Below are 21194 nucleotides of genomic sequence, written 5' to 3'. Positions count from 1 at the left end.
AATACGTGTGGAAAATAAAGTTTCGCTTACTTCGAAAAGTGTGTGTAGTCTAATGCACCTAACATTAAAAAACAAGCCACTTATAAAAGTCTAAATATGAATTGTGTAATCAGATAAAAGAAAAATAAACCAACCATCTGACCTCTTAGAGTAGTATAATCCAACACTAGTAAATTTTCGAATACTGTAAAAACATTTGAAGATAAAAAGTTTTTAATTTTTTACTTTCAAAGATGTGTAGTAGGCATGTGTTCGATTTTCCTACATATGCCTGAACAAATGTTTTTATTCGAATGAAAGTTCTGTAGCAATGAAACTCGGAACGCAATATCGTTTTAGGTTGGCCGATAGTAAAATATTCAAATCTACCCAGCCATGTCGCTCCTCCCTATGTTCAGAGTATCAATACTGTTGGATATCTCTGAAAATTATTACATTCAGTTCACTTGCTTCAAAACGTTTGGAAAAGTTGTTCACCGCTGATTGAAGTCTAAATATAAACAATACACACTACAATCCATGGCAGGTTTTTTGCCAAGTGAAGTGATTTTTAAATAATAAAATATTCCCGATACCCTAGGTTCTATTGGTATAGCAATGTTTTCCCCTTATTTTGTAACTATGAAACCATGAGTTTTAGAAAAAAATTGGATTTCGACACTCTAAGCCGGTTATATAAATGGATTTCTTTAACTACGGTACTCATGAGAAAAAGACTCCAATGTGGCCAAGTTTTTGAAATGTATTCGAATAAGGTTTCAGAATTCAACAGCTTTGCTCACATTAGTAACGTTAATAGTTAAACATTCTTATAACTTGTTATCGTTAAAAGATCTTTTTAAAGAACTTTTACCTGGCAACTCCCAACTATTGACATTTGAAGACATGCAAATTGTTCTCCAAATTTATTTTATATAAAGGCTGTTCTTTTAACTATAGGCTAAGTATGGATATCTTTGACTAAGATAGGTAAATTAATTGTAATAGTTTGGTTGATTTAATACAATTTTAAATTAATAATGTAATAACCAATCATCGTTAAAAAAAAATTACCAATTGACATTCTATATCTGTCAACATCTTAAAACGTTTATCTTATTTTGAAATGGTTAAAAGGGAAAAAGAAAAATCATGAAAAGGCACATTCATTGACGCTTGAACACCAAATGAACTCTAAGGTTAAGGTCACTTTTTGACTCATCCCAGTTGAATACTTGACTTTCTCATTGACCGGGTGAATAATTATTGCAAGGTTAAGTGCAGGTTCTAGAGCTAAACTCTTTTTACATCTGAACGGAGCTGTATGTAAAGATGTTCTATACCATTAAACTGTTTTCAAAACCAGTTCAGCAACATGAATGTATTCTTAAAAAAACAATAAAATATAGTTTAATTCGTTTAGTGTTATAAATTTAGTTTATGATATCATAAATTTTATGGCGAACTAAACGATTTATCGACTCATAAAGCTGGTAGAATAGATTTAATTTGTTGTAAATTATCGTTTTCGGTGGTGTTTTAAGAACTATTTTTTTATATATGATATATCATGTGTTGAACAGTGGAAGACATATTCTTGTTGGCGGAATACTGTTAAAACATTCCTTAACAGTGTACTGTGCCGTGAGCCCAACTACGCGAGCAACTCCAAGATTATATTATCGTAGGACACGCTTTCCTATGCTAAAAACCTCATTTCCTGAGATTTACTCCAAACCGGAGTGTAAGTCATTGTTTTTATCCTCTGTGTTTAATAGGTTAACACGGAGCCTAAAATTGGTAACATTCAGCAGAATATTTACGCCACGAATAAGTTGAACAAATGGTTCAAAGACATTTTTTAGTATAGCATGAGGTTTGTTGGAGGTATATGTTCTGGAAATCGTATCCATCAGAGTAAAGACATACCGGTAAATGATGGCATATTTATCTATTTGTTTACCTTATTTCAAACTTAAATTATAGCTGAGTACGTAATATTTTACATTTATGTTTTCCTCTGGGGAGTCTCATCGCAAGTTTGGCCAAAGCCACAGTCAACGTCAACAAAAAGTGTAAACAGAACCGTTCAACGTCCCTTTGACTGTCTGTGACAGTGACAGTGCAAAGTGTTCAGGTATCAAAGGAGAAACCAGAGCGAAACCTATGTTTACTTGTGTTCAAATCTTTGCTGTGCTTTGGAAAATGTACTTTTTACACCTTTATACAAATTTGAATGGCCCATTATTTTTTGTAAAAAAACAATTTTTCTTCCCGATGAGAGATTTGTGGAATTTTTTCACTTGTGATTTTTTATCGGTTCAACCATCAAATTAAAAATCTTTTTACAAATATTATGTCAACAGGACTTAAAGGCATGATTTTGTTTTAATATATTTATTCTATAGTTTGAAAGTCATTTTATTTTAGGACTTGCATTCTGAATACGTACGACTTAAAGGGGTATTTTTTTTATATATCAACAATATAGTTTGAAAATATTTTTGTTCAGTAATTACACACTGAATGGGAGGTAACAACGCGATTTTCTTTCACTTTAATCAACGTTTCTCTTAGATGTTAACGATTTTAAACGCCATTGACATTTTGATGGGGTTTATTGAACGAGTATTAGCTATTAACATAAAAAATGCCCGTTTTGTTAGAAAAATCTGTGATTCACACTAAAGGTATTTATACAATAATGACAACAGAGAATAGTTAGGTAATACTGTGTTGTTTACCTTTTTACTAACCACTCTAACCATTAAATACTGTTATTTCGGAGTTGAATCAATCCTTTAAGCAATATACAGTATAAAATTTTCTTTCGTGCCAAAAATATGACATAAGCAGATAAAGTGACGTTGCGATGATTCTATTGAACGAGGACAGTATGTCACAATAGACCAGCGGTCCACTGTCATGTTTTGTCACGTGATATTTTATATCTGGACAGCCCAGTCTGATATTAAAAATAATAACAATTACTGTACCATCAGAGTGTACAACATAATTCTAATGCGTACTTAAGAAGTTACTTGACCATTAATCACTCTAAAAATACTACGATCTGCATTGTATAGTATGTTGCTGAAATGATTCAAGTTCACGTTTTTGGCGGATGTAAAGTAATAGCGGTTGGAGAATTTCATATTGCTTTTTAGTGGATTCAATCAGAATATTGAAATGAAAGTCGTCAAGTTCAAAGATTGCATTTTACTGAAGACTTGGGTGGAACATTATTATGTATGCACATTCAACTAAGTGAAACACATCATAGATACTGGGATGTACTCTTTAAACAGATCGAACGTTTATTTGTGATTTCATTTATCTTCCCCTATAGTTACAAAAATTAGTTTTACGATGTGGAGGCGTCATTGGGAAGGATCAAAACCGCTTTGGTTTCAGGTGAAGGATTTACGCCAAACTGTCTCATTACCGTTGCAATCCGACCTTATAATTTCTCCTTTTCCTTTTTAAAATTATCACAAATGATTTCATGAATTTAACTTCACTTTTTGTTTATTGGACTCCTTACGTGCCTATTAATAACTGCAACGTGAACTATTTGACCTATTAAAATTACTCAAACTATGCAGGGACTTCACTGTTGAGTAGCGTTAGCACTCCCAGGTGTTACTACTCAACGTGTTTACTTTGGAAGATGTTAGCACCGTGTTTATCTAACTAAAAATATGATGTCTTTTACAGAAACCTTTCCAGCTACATTTGTATATTCATGACAAGGACAGTCAAAACAAGTAAAATTCGAATAATAGGTATATGTAGTCAATGGTTTTATTAAACTTTAACTCCTAACGAAGAATTTTTACTTTGAAAAGATCGATTAGCAGTTTCATGGTGCAACTGGTTGGCCTAAGTCAGCGGTCCTTCCACAATAGATTTATTAACCAAAGCGCTTTCCTATAGATTCTTAGTTCTTCTTATTACTTCTTTTTTTCGTCTTCTGGACACTATCCTCAACGCCCTGAACTCTTCGCACCTATAACCAAAGCAGTACGATCACCGGGATCAGACCTCATCTTCCAATTTTCTTCAATCGTTCGTGTTTTCCTCGCAGTTCCCAAGATCCTTGTTTTTCTGGCTTCCTTCGTTTTCTCACCTAGTGTCTTGTGGTGTTACAGATGAAGTGAGGCAGTATGGAGGACGACGCTGAGGCAGCGGTAGGTCCGGACGACGGATATCTCCTGGTACGCATCCATGTCCCAGAGCTCAATGTCCACAAGTGCCTTCAGTTCCCTAAGGATCAGCTGGTTTGGGATGTTAAACAACAATGCCTCGCCGCCTTGCCTAAGGTCAGTACTTACAAGAACAGCTGTGTTTGAGAGTGAGGTGTGTGTGTTGTTTGATGTTCTTTGTAATTTTCCATCGGGTGGGTTCTCTGATTTTGTAATGTCTAATATACATCTTGACATGTGGATTGAAAATTGCAACAAGCAGAGTTTGGCAAATTACCAACGTGTTGTCAACGTCGTATTTTGAAAAAAAATTATAGTTAAAAAAGTTTACATATCATTATGCAATATAGGTGTATAACATATTTGTGCCTTAAACTCCGGTGATGTAATTTGTGTGTTTTGTGCGGTATTAGCTGTTTTTGATAGATATTCTTTTTTTAAAGAACAACATCGATATGTTCTTTAAAACTGCCAGCCCTGGCGGAGGCCCGTGGGTATTCACAAACATCGATAGCATTTTGAGGTTTGTACCCGTTTGTACCCGTTACTCTGCCTATGAGCCAAACTCTGCCTCTGCCGGTAAACGGGTACAAACCTCAAAATGATTGATTCTATAATACAAAAGAAAAAAAAATGAACATACTTGGTTAAGAAATACATTAAAATACATTATTATAGAAAAATCAACAACGCTATTAACAAAATATTTAATAGGAACAAAACGACGGTCACACATTTTGTAAACAACACACGTCAAAAGTTTATCCACGCCACACCTTTTGCCACAAACAACAATGAAAAATCAGGCACGACTGTCCAAAGTACTACATCGGCAAAACGGAAGATCTTTCAAACAAAGATTTAAATAACACATACCTAAAACATCACAATATCACCAATCAATGTAATATCGGAATCGCGCTACTACATATATTGAAAAGAACATAGATATTGTTGAAGTATTACGAAAATGTTTTAAGCTTAATGTTAAAGAAGAATTCAACATGGCTAAACAAAACCCGACTAATGTAACATTTTAAATTATCACACTTCTTTTCAGTAAAATATTATATTTGATACATATATTGACAAGTTACAAATCAAAAACGTATAAAATAAGTAGAACAAAACAAATTGAAATACAGGTGGCACTGGCGAAAAGAAGAAACGTCATGATTCAGTCTGTTTTATATAGTCAGTGGCAGTGGAGTGATAAGACTACTGTTATCCTGGCTAGCCTGTACAGTTTTAATCAGTTTTATTCCATTTTAACTACTTTATCAACATGACAAGTTTCAATTATTGTGATTGTGGCCGCTTGTTTACCACAATGTAGATGATGAAAGTTCTAAGGAACGATAAACTATTAGTCATACCAACAACTGTCGTTGGATGAGGTAATCATTTCATCTTATCAATAATTTATATTCTAACCAAGGGTCATACATTTTATACTCCCTAATATTGCACCAACTTATTTTTTACTATGGCGTCTTATTTTGTTGACCACATGTAATTCTCGGCCCTAATGAATTAGTCTCCACGTTGTCGCCAGGTTCTTGCTGTAGGACTGGCGAATGATTTACGTTAAGTTGTTCCTGAGGGCAAGTTCTGATCTTGGGGCGTTACTTGGCAACGGCCTCGACCAATTAAACATCGGTCTGAAACAAACTCTCTTCTCCCCATACTCTCGTTACCCTCGTCACATTCTGAAACGATAACACACGATTATAATGTCTAATGTCGGGGAGTTCTACAAACTCCTTGTCGAGCCAGTCGAGAAACCGTAAGTTAATTACAAGTTTTGGTGCTCGGAGAAAGTTTGACGTGTGTTTATTTTTGTGTGAAGAATCCTTTTCCACAAGTAAAACAAGTAAATTTACTGGAGTGTTTTTTCCTTTTGATTTCGATTTATCTTATTTTATTACAAACTAAGCTGCATTTTCTATTGTTGTGAAACACATTGGCCTGCTTAGTAATTTGATCAAATTATGTGTTTGTATATTTTGAGAAACTATTTTTGTTAAGAATTAAAACTAAATAACAAAATATATATTTAAGCTGTCGTCTGAATGAGCCATAGTTAATCTGTAAGTAAACTTTGCACAACTTTTGTACCTTACTTTTCTACCGCAATGATTTAATTGTAATAACATGTTATTTAGATTATTTATGCTTCTTAACTTTCATAGATGCTTTTCCGGATAGTGTTATAGAAACGCCAATATAGTGAAATCAAATCAGCTGATGTAGCGATGGGGAATGAATGAAGCTCAAATGAGCAATTTTGCGTATTGTACATGTTTGGCAATGGGATCATTTTCATGTTGTGGTAGAAAAAGTTTGTTGATATAAAAGGATGTAAATAAATACTTTGATTTTTCTAATTCTAATAGATTTCCGTAATCAACAATAGGTCATAAACTTACGCGTTAACTCAATTCGTGTCCGTAATAGTTATACAATCGCCGCTAGTTTCTCTACAAGATTTTAGAGTAATTGTAAGGAATTCCGATCAATTCTTCAACGGACGATTCTCACGCCATCGCCATAGAGAAAGTAAGACAAGGTAATGATTCTCTGTGACCAGCGGGATACTGGACAGTAAAGTAGGGAAATTAAATCGCTATTACTCCTTGGTGAGGACTTGCTAATAACGAGTAATAAATTAAGCTGTTAATTGAAACTTGTCAATTAGAATAAATCAGTTAAATTATAACAGTTATAAAAGTACAGTCTTAAAAGAAGTAAACAGATCATATAAATGTTTTATTTTACTGGCCAAACGTAAAAAATGGGCTGTCGTGTTTCCAATTATTCGATTTTAAACTAGTTCTAATGGCAATACAGTTTTGCTTAGTTTATGCACCACATTTAAAAGATACTTTTTGGTATCTAAATCAAAGGCATTTCTATGAACGGTTTATAAAAGCTTTTAAAGGAAATCGATTCAAAACCTTCAAAATATTCTTTCTTGGATAAGCTGACGCGTCCCTTTAGCATTAACGTGTGAGACACTTACTACTAGCAAAATCCGATGCGTTTTCTCGATTAGCTATTTGTTTACCTTTAAACGCATACATATTTAGCAGAGAGAGGTGTACAATCGATTGGGAATATTTCCGATTTATAATCTTTCTCTTCATTAGACTGAAATATACATTCCATTTATACGGACAGCTGTTGTTAATGTTCTCTATAGTATGAAACATTCACAAAATGTGCTCTAGTTTACAATTGTTTCCCCTTATCATTTGTTACTGAGATAATTAATTGATGTGACATCCTTCACGTTTGGCTTGGTTAACATGTTGTCATATTTGACATAAATTGGTATTTTACACCAACTCACTTAGCTAAGTAGCAATTATAATTAGATAGCCTTGTTAGTTTACGGTAGCTCAACTCAACTATGTCCATTATTATTTCAAATCTGGCTGCAGATGTAACATACGTCTATTTCCATCCGAAGTGAAAAGTATAAGATTATAAGGTCTTTAGGTTATAAATCAAATAAAACAACTTCCCTGATGTTCTTTATAGACATTATTCGTCCACATGTGTTGTAGATGTGACTTGTCAATGTAAGGAAGCTGTCGAAGGCTAGATAGCTGATGACCCTGTCAATGTGTAAGTTAGCTCTTCGTTCTTCACTACTACTGTAGGCGGTCCTACACAAGTACACAAGCCTTGCGAAGGCTTGAAGTGTAAATATACTCAAGAAGAACATAACAGGAAATCCTGTATTGAGTCTTTTTCAGAAGAGGGCCGTCACTTTTTAAGTTGTTTGCACAATTAAATTGTTTTCAAATGAGAACCTGTTTTTGAAAAGCCTGTGAGTTAAGCTACAAACTGACCTAAACTTTGGGTTGTCTATAGTTTAAATAGTGACGGCCCTTTTCTGAAATAGACCTCTTGCATTCATCACAATAATTAATTATTGTACACATTTTAGAGTTTTTTTTTATTATTTTTTTTTTACAAACAGATTGATGGAGAGATTTTTATTCATAGTAGTTTAGCCACTTTAATTTGCTCATAGTCCAATTATGACGATTTCCATCCAGAACATAATATATATGCTGTTGGTGACAGTATACTGTTATGCAGCAGTAGACTTTTTATTTCCATTTTCAAGTTTTCAGCCAATTTTTCAATGCAAATGAACGTAATTCGATTGAGTATTGCTGCCGTCAATTATTGATTTCTCTCTTGATGATGGACATTTAAAACAATGAAACACCGAAGGAAATTTAACTGTCAACTAGACCATTGTTTTTGTTAAAACATCAAACACTCTTAGTGGGAATAATTTTAAACTGAAGCATACTTTGCGAGTACAGTTATTAGGTCATCAAATTATGTTCTATACTAATGGAAAATTGCCTACAGCTGGTCCATCTAGATGGGAAGTCCACCTAAGCAACCAAAATCGACAGTTTTGATACTGAAGACAAACCATTTTCATGTCAATCAGCATATTTAAAACAATTTTTGTAATTGAAATCGAACACAGTTAAAGGACCCCATAGAGCATCCTAGGAGGATATATAATCTTATACCATTTTCTCTCTTAGTGATTGAAATAATGATGGGTTTGTTTTGTAAAAGAGCTACAGTATATTTTACGATAAGACTTGCCTCCATTTTGCTTGTTTAATAAATGTAAATAAACGGCAACATTCAATAATTTACATAAACCCACTCTTGTCACTGTATCAACCCTACGACATACATTTATATTGAACTAGCTACATCTTTTGACTTGGGGAGAGGGACGTATACTTTAACAATACAGCCAAAAACTATAATGAATGTAAAACTTGAAAAAAGCTGGTCTTTCTCTATGTATGTCCTACCAAAGTTCAATGGTATTAGGTTTAAAGTTAGATTATGTCAATGTATCGTATATTCATGCAGCACATCTCTATTTTCTTTGTAAGGTCGTCAGGACGGATGGCATCATTGACTTCCCGTGTAATGTAAACATTTGAAGCCTAGAAAATGGATGAAGTTCAGGGCCATCTCGCCAGAAGGTATATTGGGTTAAATGTTTATCAAAATCAATGCAGTATTATAGCAAACAGCTGATTGATCGATCACTTGACACAGAATATTGGCATTTGTTGGTAGACCAAAGGATTGCTCAACGTGTTTTGGCTTCGTCTATTCTGTGTATAGCCGATGATGGCATTAATACTTGAGTATCCAAAATTCGATGGTTTGAGGTTATAAAGCTGGATCAGATGCATACTGTAGTATCCTTTACCAACGTCCTGTCACCTCTACATTGTATGTAGGTTGCCAGGACACTGCCCAGGACACGCAGGACACTAAGGACTCTGTCACGTTCCACGTCCGAGATGCATAATGACATCTCATCATGTTATGCCACCTCCTGCCCTACATACCGTCCGTTATACGTGGGTCAAGCTGTGATGTACGATATTGAATGTACGTTTGTCCGTGATGTGTAAACTGTTTCAATTGCTTGGTTGGAATAACGGAGTTGGAACTCGGTAAAACGCTAGTTTTGACTGATCTATTAGTTTTAGAACAAAGCTTGATAAAACTTCAGTTTTGCTATTCGTGTTTGTGAGTCGAGTGCAATGTTATTTTCTTGTAATGTTTTCTCAAACTAAAATGTTTGAAATATACATTTTCCTATAATTATTATATCTTAAAAAATTCCTGATCATCTCTAACCTAACTGTGCTCAGGGCCCCAGGCACCGCCTTGTCCGCCTTTATGTAGGACCGCCTCTGTTTTCACTCATTTCCTTTAAACACATCCGTATTAAATCTATTAAAACTAAGCTGCAATAACAAGGAAGATTACACTATATCCCATAATAACTCATACTCATGCACGAATACTAAAACAGAACCGGTATGGATCATAAACGTAACGCTTAAATGGATTTGCCAAAACATATGTTTAGTATAGGATTCGGGCTAGCAACGGCATTTTTATAATTATGTTTATGAGATATACCGGTTCTGTTCAAGTATTCTTGTATTGATGTGTATTTTATCTGATGCAAAATCCCAGACCATAATTTACGCATTGACAAACAGCCAAGTTGAGGCAAGGGACGACTGTGTGAATGTTATACAGGGTAAGAAAGGGTTAGCAGTTGCTTCCCCACATTACCTTGGTTCTTTATGGTTCGGTCCTGAGACATGTAACTGCTGTACATTCCCTCCCCTTCCCTAATAAATCTTGTGCTTGAATAGTAAATGCAATTTGGGTAGTCAATTGTCAACTGTGGACAGTTTTCCATAGTTTTTTTTTTCATTAGACCATAGTCCGGGATTGTTTTCCAAACTACGCGTAGAGGTTGTGGCATTATCACTTAGATAAAGTCCATTGGTAATCAGTGGGAATTGAACCCGGCACCTTGGGGACCGAAGTTTCGCGCTTTACCACTAGACCTCAAAGCAGAGAATAAAAGTTTTATTCTCTACTCTGTGCACTAGACCAGCTACCTACAGTTAACAATACAGTTGCTAATTTTTACCAAGTTGTACGCCAATGTACAACTCACTTGGTATGTAGCGTACCAAGTGTTACGCTACATGTAACACTTGTAAGAAAAGGCTGGGCTAAAATAAAGGTTGTGTGTGTTTAAAGATTTTTAAAACACCCAATGATCATAAACACGGTAAATGCTTCTATTACAATTTTCGATTAACACCTTAATACCCTGGGCGTTGTAGTATGTTGAATATCTTTTAGCTATTTATAAAAAAATATTGGGTGTAGTTAGCCTATACAGCAAGTAGCGGTAAATATTCAGCTACCGGTACATGTTTTCATAAATCATAAATAGTTTCCTTTTGTTTAATATATTACACGCAGATAGTCTGCTATACCATTTTCACAACAACTCGCAATGTAATTTTTTATAAAATTCTTGCTTTTTTAGATTAAGTGCAGTTTTGGGAGTATATGTGTTTTAACCGAATACTTGATTTACAGTAATCAATCCTTCATAATATAAAAAGATAATACGAATAAAACTGTTGGTGGGTTCAAATGGTAAAACTAAAGACGGTGACACACTATCGATCTTTTTCCCGAACAAGGCCCCGAACCGAGCAGGGAGAAGGGAGAAGGGAGGTCGAAGGGAGGATGTTCGATAGTGTGTCACGGGTCCGTACACCGATCAAGACGCCGAACAAGACATCAGGCCGAGCAGGGAGACGAGCGCTCTGGAGGCGGTTTTTTGGCGAAAGATCAAAGAAAAGATCGGTCCGATGTACGGTCCGATGTACGATAGTGTGTCACGGTACATTTTTGCCCCGTACATCGTCGCGAGCGCCGCACCGAGCGGCCGCCTGCGCTAGCATTGATAGTTCTGATTTAATATGGCAATTAAACTCTTTAATTGGTAAAATAAATAAATGTTGGGTAATATGTTGCCGTTATATATTATAATCATTTAAGATGTAATGTTTGTGGTTTGTTTGGTCAAGGTTGAAAGTGTAGAAACCGTTAAATCAATTATATCAATAATATTAAGGTTGAATTAAGTAATTGATGTTGACTTAAATTCTTTCAAAAATAATATTAACATTAATATTATTAAAGGCAATTAAAATGATCATTCTGTAACGTTATTTCAATGAATAAAACCAATAGAAATCAATAGATATAACTAAGCATCCTTTCTAGAATATTTTATTTTTGCGACAAGTTTTCAAAATGCGACTTTTAACAATAATTGTTGCCTCTTCCACGGCACTGCCTCCGCGCTCTCACTCGCACACACTCTCTATCCTCTCTCCAAACTTCCTTTTGCCGCGCTCGGTAGAATTCGTCTGGTCTAGGTCATGTTCGGGGAAATGTTCGGAGTAAAATTTTGCTGATATTTATCTCCCTTCTCCCTTCTCCCTGCTCGGTTCGGGGTCTTGTCGGGGAAAATATCGATTTTGTGTCACCGCCTTAAGAGTATTCGTTAATTATTTTAACATTCTCATTTCTATATTGCAATTAAAACCACAATTTTTACCACATAGCTATATTTATCATTGGACTTGCATCATATCGCAAGTTTTACATATAAAAGCGTTAGGAATGCAAAATACACGGTTTTTGACTGCGGCTTGACAGAAATAGTTAAACAAATGAATTGAAACAAAACGCAGCGTCTCGTCGCGGCAATTGCTGCAATTAAAGAGCTCAGCGGCTTTAATGAGGCTGTTATAATGGCGGGAAGCCATCAACTGGCGGGCAACTTTGGTACGAATAAACAGAGATCATCTCGATCCCTATCTTCTAAACCTAGAGTCCTGTTTTAAACTTCCTAAAACAAGAAATACCATTTGACTGCTCTATACCTTTTCAATCATCATTCTATTCTATTTAGCTACTCGATTCTGAACATAAACTATGTTCATGTATTTCGTCGAATACATCCGTGATTTAAAATTTAGTATTGCATCAATCTAGATTGCATCTTTGTCTTAAATTATATTTTCCATCTTATTTCTTGTTACTGATATAGTTATAGTGGCATAAAATATGTTACAACTTACAATGAGTCGTATTTAACACATTTAAGGGTTTACTCTGCGGCATCCCATTTTACAGGTCTTTTTACTCAGTTTTTTACAGAGACGTAAGTAAAAGTCTGCGTATTCAATAAAAACCAGTAATTAAGATCAGCACAATCTATCGATGGCTCTCTTCAATTACGTATTGATTTAAATATTGACAACTTAAACATCTGAATGAAATGTCGAGTTCAATCTATAGTCAAAGGTATTAGTTAAAAGAAAAAAATGTGCTTCTCTGGGGAGCTTGGTGGCAAAACAAAGTTAAAAGAAAAAATATGTAAAGGTTAGCTTCCACTGTTGTAAGTCTGCCTTAGGATATAAAAACAAGCTGACAGATACTCTTTAGACTACGAACACTGTTTACAAAGACAAAATATTTGAAATTCAGTTTTTTTTCACCATTGTTATCTCTCGGCCGAGTTTCTATGCCAATCACGCGTCAGGAAGCCGTAGGCGTCGGGAAGGTGGTAAAACTAGACAGAAATAATTAGCCATTGTAGGGGAAGTACAGTAATTATCGGGTAATTATCAATCTGTAAGATTCATCTGGTAATATTCATCACTTCCTGGTCCCAGTTCCAGTGTTCCTAGATTCCAGTCGATCTGGTATATTGGTGCGAGGTTCCAGTTTCTAAAGTAGTCCAAGTTCCAGTGTTCCTAGTTTCAGTCGATCTAGTAAATTTGTGCGAGGTTCCAGTCTCTTTTCGAATATGTGCAAGTTCGTGTGTTAGTGGACAGTGAAGTTTTAGATGGTTGATTTTGTTTGTGTTTCCTATAAATAGGTAATGCAACACTGGTATATTTGTTTTTCTAATCTAATGCAATGTAATACAATCATAACATTTATCTAGGCGATTATTATTACATTATTCCTTAACACATTATACGATATTGTGAAATGATCGTGATATTTCAGAGATAGAAAGCCTTTTGAGGATATTTTCTGAAGTAGTTTTGACCTTGGTAAAGCAATACAGTAGTGAAAATCGTTTGAAAAGGTTCAAAGTTAAGGAGCATTTTTCAAGTTCTTATGCCTTTAGGTCGGCTATTTGAAATGTATGGTTTTATGGACACTACTTACTGAATTGTGAACGGGAAGTGAAGTATATGGCATAGTACCTCTTCGGGGAAATTTAACCTCACGAATAAAATATAAAATTTTTTAGGGTTATCTTACATCATATCTACTAAAGACAAGATCAGATTCCAACCCTTAACACGTCGTGAAAGCTTTTTCTTTTACCAATAATTATAGAAATATGTTCAATTATCCTTTAAATAACCTCATCGCCCTATAACATTAAGCATAAGCTATGCACCATATAGGGTAACATACACAGCCTCACAGCCTAGCAATATGTAACTATGTAACCCCTCCCGTACAGAAGGGTCGGCCAACCATTATCTCTATATTTATGGCTCAGGTCTGGCAATTCTAATTGCAACTGTATATTGTCCTTGAATATCATACCACATTATCTTTGTGTATATGAATGTCTCCGTTTGTAGTTATGTGTTTTATGTCTCCGTTTATAAAATGTATCTCCCTAAAGAATGAATTCTATTATTTTGACTGTAATTTCTAGTTCCTGAATTCAAGCTTTAAGCTTTTGTTTTAAACACGCACACAAATTAAATTAATCAAGCAAATGGTTCCATAACTATTTTCGTAGCGGATTGTCAACAAATTATACATCCACATTCGGAAATACAATTAGGCACGGGAAACGAACTGGTCTAGAGTCTAAAAGCGTGGGACTTTTGGTCATTGAGGCTTCGAGTTAAAATCCTGTTAATCACCATTTGGTTTTATCTAAGTGATAATGCCGCGACCCGACCCCTTCTGACTTTAAAAAATCGGTTTAAGTCACATCACATGCACAAGCCCGTAGCTATTAGCATAGATTAAAGGTGTCTAGTCGTTTAATCTATGCTAATACTGTACAACGTAGTGCAACAAGAACTTTTTTTCTTGCCAGCTAGATCTATAGTATGGTCTATTTTTAAACTATTTGACCATCGACCCAAGACAAAACCTACTAATCTACTGCCTTCGACGAACCACTTTAGCTCACATGATTGATTAGGATGACATTTTAATTAATAGTAGTTTTTATCCCTTCTCAAAGTTTACTAATTGATTGACCCCATCCACTCTCTATTGATTTGTTAACCACATTTATTATCGCGTGCAGTGTAAGGTCGCAGTAGAACTGATAATAATTCTTGGTATTATCGAGTTTTTCCCCTTAAGGGGATCTGTTACACTTATGGATTTTGTGAATTCTCTAACTCTGCGAAAAAGCTACTATTTTACTGTGGTCAGTTCTAATAATTAAAATCATTTAAAGATGTACCTATTTATGTCATGTAAGGTCTCATATAATAATCCGTGCAAACAAAATTTATTACTTTTTGACCACAGTCCATATAAATATAATATAATATAAAAATACCACCTTAATTTTGGTCTTTTAAATGTCATTTTAATACTGTACAAGCAAATAATTTATTTGCAAACGTATTGCAAGTGTTGGAATTTCAACCGTATAGTCTCACTAGTTATACTGTAGGCCTATATACATAGTTGTATATACATCGATGGGTTGAGTTTGAGAGTTTAGTTTGGTTCCTAATAAAATCTTACAAAATTATAAATTATTAAAATTGAAATAAATTTACATAAAGATGAAAGATAATTTGTCAAGATTGCGATAATTTTATGGAGAAATAATTGACCATTTTTTTTAGTAGCCTTGATTACATGATACAAATTACCATGTCGATGTTACTGCATTGACTCCTTCTCACAGTCCGGTATGGTCTAGTGGCTAGGATACCTGGCTCTCACCCAGGAGGCTCGGGTTCGATTCCCGGTACCGGAAGTATCTTTTTGTCGGTATTTAAAACTTATTTAATCAAAACTCAAAATTTACTTTTAAAATAATTGAATTTTTCACTAAGATTTTTTGGAAGTTATATGTTGTCTAGAGCATATTGAAATTCAAAAAATCTAAATATACTTTCACCAAAAACACTTTCATAGTGTGTTGTAGTTTGCATTGTATTGTTTCATCAGCACCGTAACCATAAATATTCCTATCCTGGACAAAATGTGTTCAACAGTATATTGCTTCGAGTTATATTTACCATCCCTGTTTATTTTTCTTCGCGCCTCATTTCTCCACAGAGGCAGGTGCAGCTGGGGGAAGTATTGTGATAACGGGTTCCCCTTGTTGAGATAACAATAAATAATTGATCACAGTAATGCAATGCACCCCCACCCTATCGTGGAGGGTTGTGAAGCTTCTTTGATTAAATAAACAGTCGGGCTTTTCAAAGATCGGCGTCGACATTTCATTCATAACGTCGGATGTGTTGGAAAGAATCGACACTTTTGAATGTGTCACGAATTGAATTTCAGTCCAAGTAACTCTAGTTACTTGAAGTTTATGATTGAGGGTTGTAATTATCAAAAGGGAAATCATTAATTCAAAAACAAAATACAAAATTATTGTTTTTAAGTTTTAAATATAAGTTAAATTTAATTTTTTTAATTTGTTTTCTTAAAGTCTCGTATATTTTGTAAACAGATTCGACTCGATACAGTACCTATTTTAAATACTGCTACTTACCACGATACAATTAATTTGAATTTTCCTGTAATTACATTAGTATTTAACTAGTTTCTAATTGTAAATGGAGATCTCTGTGCTGAAATAGTTTCAAGCCAAGAAATGTTAACAGCCATTTAACACTGCTTACATAAAATTATTACCTACATAATTTTAGCATTCATTTAGTTGTTCATTTTGCATTCACAAAAGGTACTTAGCTGACAACGCTTTGAGAAATACAACTTCGACGAGTATACAATCTTAACAATACAATTTGGCTTATGTAGCTATATGACAAATTACATTTTTTCTGATGAATCTAAATGATTAAGGATATTTTTCAACAAACCATATGACATATGCCAATTTTCTAATCAAACTAAACTACTATTAACACCATTTTGTTGAACAAACTACAAATTGAAGCAAAACAATGATATAGGGTTTCAAATTCATACATTTATTTCCTCCACATAAATTAATTAAGGTTACTATCCATCTGTGGTCCTCACATAGAAGAACGACGATATTGTGTTACAATTACATACATTTATTTCGACGGCATAAATTGGGGTTCCTACCCATCTGTGGCCCCCAAATGTTCGAATTCCTCTTCTAGTTGTTTCAACTCTCATCAGACTTCAATTTGGCAACAACAAAACCACAATTACAGCTTCAAGCCGTTGACCTGTCATGGTCAGTTCCAAACACAGACCTTCAACATTGTTTTGGGGATTTGTCGTATACGTAACGACCTTAACCTAACAAATTGATTTACGGGGAGGAGGGGGTTAGTTTGAAATTTTGTTAAACATTTTTCCAATTAATCATGCAGATTCGATTTCACTAGTGTACATTACCTGTACTATAAATTGTTGATTTTGGTGTGCAAAATGTGGGTTTTAGAATGGTGTGGTTTATTTTTTGTTCTTTCCTTCTCTTCCTGTCGCATTAGGTTTGTGTTGGAGTGCTGGTGTGTGTGATTTTATAGATTTTTATTCCTAACAAAGAAAATAACACATTATATGAACAGTTTTGCTAAGCTAGAATAGTTTTGGCTCTTAGAAAGTTAGAAGTTTCTAATACAATTTTGAATTATTACTTTGGATAGAATAGTGACCAAGCAAAACCGATTGCATTTAAAACTTATACAGTATATTCGCTTTAATAAGCGCAACAAGGAATACTTTAGAATTTTTTAAAATTAAAAACATATTCGTCTTTAGACTAATTTGAAGCTTGACTTAGTGGCAGGTTTGGCAGACCATGCTTCTTAATAGCTTAGAGGTCTGGAAAAGCATAATTTGGATGTTAATTGAGCCATTGTTAACAAATTAATTTAATCTTGTATTTTTGCTTTACTAGTTGTGCGAGTGTTGTACTTCCATCATATAAGCTGTATTATGTTTTGTGTAATACAGAAGCTCGATAACAAGACTCTCATGGGGATTATTAAACAAGACATGTTATCAAGGGTGGCTTGTTATCGAGGTTCCACTGTACAAAATATCCATTTTCAAGAAAGTGGGTGTTAATAAATCCTTATTAACACTTTTACAAAATACTTTCAAATAATTGTCAATTGAAATACATTATTTGTTCCATTAGAAAGATCCGAAAAATGTATATTACTTCTGTAAATTAAATCATCATCTGTTCAATTGTTTATTATTAGAAACTATTGATTTCCTCAGATTGGATGTACACCGCTCGCAGCGCCGCTTGTGCTATGTTTGGTACTAACATTTCTGTATATTTAACAGGTGGCCTCATGGTACCGGGTATGTAATTTAGGCTTTACCCTCACTTTTATGTATGTTTGTTACCACCATGCACGTGTGCTGCAGTATTGCTTTTGACACTACTCTGTATTCACTGAATATCTTTGTTTTTCTTCTTCATGTTCTATCCTAGTGTTGTTTGTGTGTGTATTTAATTAGTATGTGTTTGTAACAAATTTAACTTGTAGTTTTGTGTGATCAGTGAGGTTTTCTATTGGGCTCTGGGAAAGTAGGGTCCTAACATCTACCTCTAGACATCCCATCCCCATGTTAAAGTTGGCGCCAGTTTTTAAATTAAATTCGTCATGGTTGATGTGAGCCACTGATAGATTGCGCTGATCTAAATTACTAATTCCTGTCGAATACACAATGTTTTTTTAGCAATTAAAACTGATGGATTGACTTATTGAGCCATAGCAACTATTATTTCCCATCAACTATGTCAGCAACAATAAATAAGGTAGAAAATGGATTTTAGACACTAGGGCATTCTGTGACTGGCTCACACAACTACATTCTTTTTTTGTAAAAATCTGTGACAGCTGGTCCATATAGATGATATGGGATGTCTACTTCTGTATCCAATAGTCAATGCTCTAATACAAGGCCGCGGTGAGACAAAAGTGGCAACAGAGGAGGCTATGGTTCTAACCTACCATCATTATACGGTTAAAAGGCTGTAAGATGTTTCCAATTCATGAAATCAAATAATAATGGAAGGATTTATTCTGCTCAGCCACCTTTAATAGTGGAGTAAATACTATAAGAAATGTATTTCCATTATTGTAATTACAGGGTTCCCACGTACTAAACACTTTTAAAGATTGCAATAATTTTTTGGATGATTTTGCGTGCTCAGGTGGGGGTAGGTACGCTTATTTATTTATACACCTAATGAAAAACCAAAAACATTGTTTATTCACTGGTAATGAAGTAAGACAAATATTCTATTTTTGTTTTTGGTAATACATTTGTTATTATTTATCGTAAAGAACAAATTACCATTTAAAATAATAGTGGTTCTAAATAATAGTTGTTAGCACAGCAACGTGCGCCGGGTTAATTGCTAGTAACAAATAAATTACAATTAATATTTGCAGACATATTTTATAGCCTCAGGTTTAGGTTTAAGTAAAATATTTATTAAGAATACGTCACATATTATGAGCACGACCGTATTTTTTCCTTTTTATTTTGCATACAGTGGGTTTAAATATAGAGTAAACGTTTTTATAAATTCACCTTGAATAGTTTTACCGAGAACCCACAAGGAAACAGACGCTCGGCTTTAGGGAAAAGAATAAATAGAAAGCTTTTGTCGGTTTCTCATGACGTGAATGAAAATGTATTTCGCCCCTTTTTATAAAGGAACGTTGCGTAAAAGCTATGTTAATATTTAAACCTCTTTTAACATCCCTGTTTAGAATACCAACCCGTATATGGCTTTTAAAATTCTGACAGCCTTAACTTAGCATTTAGATTAAAATTCAAAGTGTGTTAACTTTCGTGAAATATTTGTTATATTGTATAAGCCTCACATGACAGTTTATGGATACCGATATGCAAACACATTTTAGTCTTAAAAATCCTCTAAATAGCATTACAAATAAACTGTATCTCATGCAAACGCATTCTTTCAGTTTTAGTCAATATTTTTTCGTGCTTACAATACACTTCTAATGCTACATATATTGGGTTTTGGGGATTTTGGGGGGAGGGGGGATTTTAGCTCAGTAACTGGGTAGTTATAACATAAATAACATACGTTTGATGAACACTTTCTGATCTTTAAGAAGGCAAAAATGTCTGTTTTCACCCTCGTTTATTTTTAGCGAATTTCCCATATTCGCTTAGTCTGCAGGTTTGCCGCGGTGGGGGCATATAGTTGATCTAATTTATAAAAGATTCACTTCAGTCCCTAGTGATGATTGTACTGTTGTACCCACAATTACCTTTGTTTTCTTTCCCCAGTATTTATGTTCAATGTCACCTCCACTGACATGTCCACTGACAGGGCGGGATATTGTTGTGACCACCCTTGTACCAATGACGGCTGTCATTAACCGATATATTGTTTCCTCCCCCGCGCTACTCTCTCTGTGTGTGTAGGCCTACATACCGGGTGGTAGGCCTGCATGTAGACGTGTACCGGATGACAATATCCAGTTTCACATTTCGGTGGCTTCACAAGGGGCTGCGACTACAAAACTGTTGTTTCCACGATGTAAAGCATATTCATTGCCATAGTAATACAATTTGCAATGAATTGTACAATAACTGCTCACCCACAACGCCATTGTTGCTGTATTTGGACTTATTTGATCCGTTTAAACAATTTGCTCAAACTTTTCAACGTCTTTTGAAGCAAAATAGGTACGGATAAAAAGTCCACAGTTTGTTTAATGGGGTATGTCAAACGTTATGCCATTACGGTTTACTATAGTATGATATTTTAGTAGAAATCCGAGGTAAATGGAAATTTGCATAGTCTGCATGTTTGCTGTGGAAGGGTATTTTAAATTATGATTTAAATCTAAAGCATAGCTGCTTTTTAGATGATGACAGTTAAAAGTTATCGGTAGGCCTACTGTTATTTATACAGACTTATCACACCAAGGTCCTATATCATCCAGGTACTTGTCCGAATGGCATAACTCCAAGTGGCAATGCTCCGAAAACACAAAATGTAGAGAGAGAGAAAAAAAATAAACTCAGATCCTGTTGAAAAATACCCTATTTGTTCGGACGCTATCATCTTGCATATCTCATACCTCATAATCACCATGAAAAGCAATAATTGCATCTGACCAATTCGAAGGAGACGTGTTTATGAAGTGATCTAAATCTCTCGTTCACCGCAAATTCTGTGCAGATTCCTCAGTTTTTCCACTGTGACCACAGCTATGTGTGGTGTGGTGGCGGTATCGGATTATTCAAGGTCCTAGTGGCCTTCGTATCGACTTACGCCCACTGTTCATTCATCCACATTCTCGTCACGCTAGACACACGGCGTAGTCTCGTGTTAGATGTCCCACCACAAAAACACATCCT

The 21194-nt window shown here is 34.7% G+C and overlaps 1 protein-coding gene and 1 non-coding gene across 8 annotated transcripts in view; both read left to right on the top strand.

Moving 5' to 3' along the window:
* LOC128988470 (SH3 and multiple ankyrin repeat domains protein 1-like) overlaps window positions 1-21194 on the top strand; it is a 236791-nt gene that overhangs the window by 168942 nt on the left and 46655 nt on the right. For 4 of the 7 annotated variants that reach the window (XM_054409783.1, XM_054409781.1, XM_054409779.1 and 1 more), the window contains exons 3-4: window positions 4131-4301; window positions 18126-18143. In XM_054409783.1, the coding sequence (XP_054265758.1) occupies window positions 4146-4301; window positions 18126-18143 (174 nt within the window). In that variant the 5' untranslated portion in view covers window positions 4131-4145. The remainder of the gene's footprint in view (window positions 1-4130; window positions 4302-18125; window positions 18144-21194) is intronic. The other 3 variants (XM_054409784.1, XM_054409780.1, XM_054409778.1) reach the window with 1 other exon arrangement.
* Window positions 15559-15630, top strand: Trnae-cuc (transfer RNA glutamic acid (anticodon CUC)). The gene has a single exon. It is a non-coding gene; the product is annotated as a tRNA-Glu (tRNA).

This window comes from Macrosteles quadrilineatus, unplaced genomic scaffold (assembly GCF_028750875.1).
Source record: "Macrosteles quadrilineatus isolate MER2022 unplaced genomic scaffold, UCM_ALF_1.0 Scaffold_3__2_contigs__length_128488019, whole genome shotgun sequence".
Lineage (NCBI taxonomy): Eukaryota > Metazoa > Arthropoda > Insecta > Hemiptera > Cicadellidae > Macrosteles > Macrosteles quadrilineatus.
Note: the sequence above shows the minus strand (reverse complement) of the source record. Positions and strands in the feature narration are given on the sequence as shown.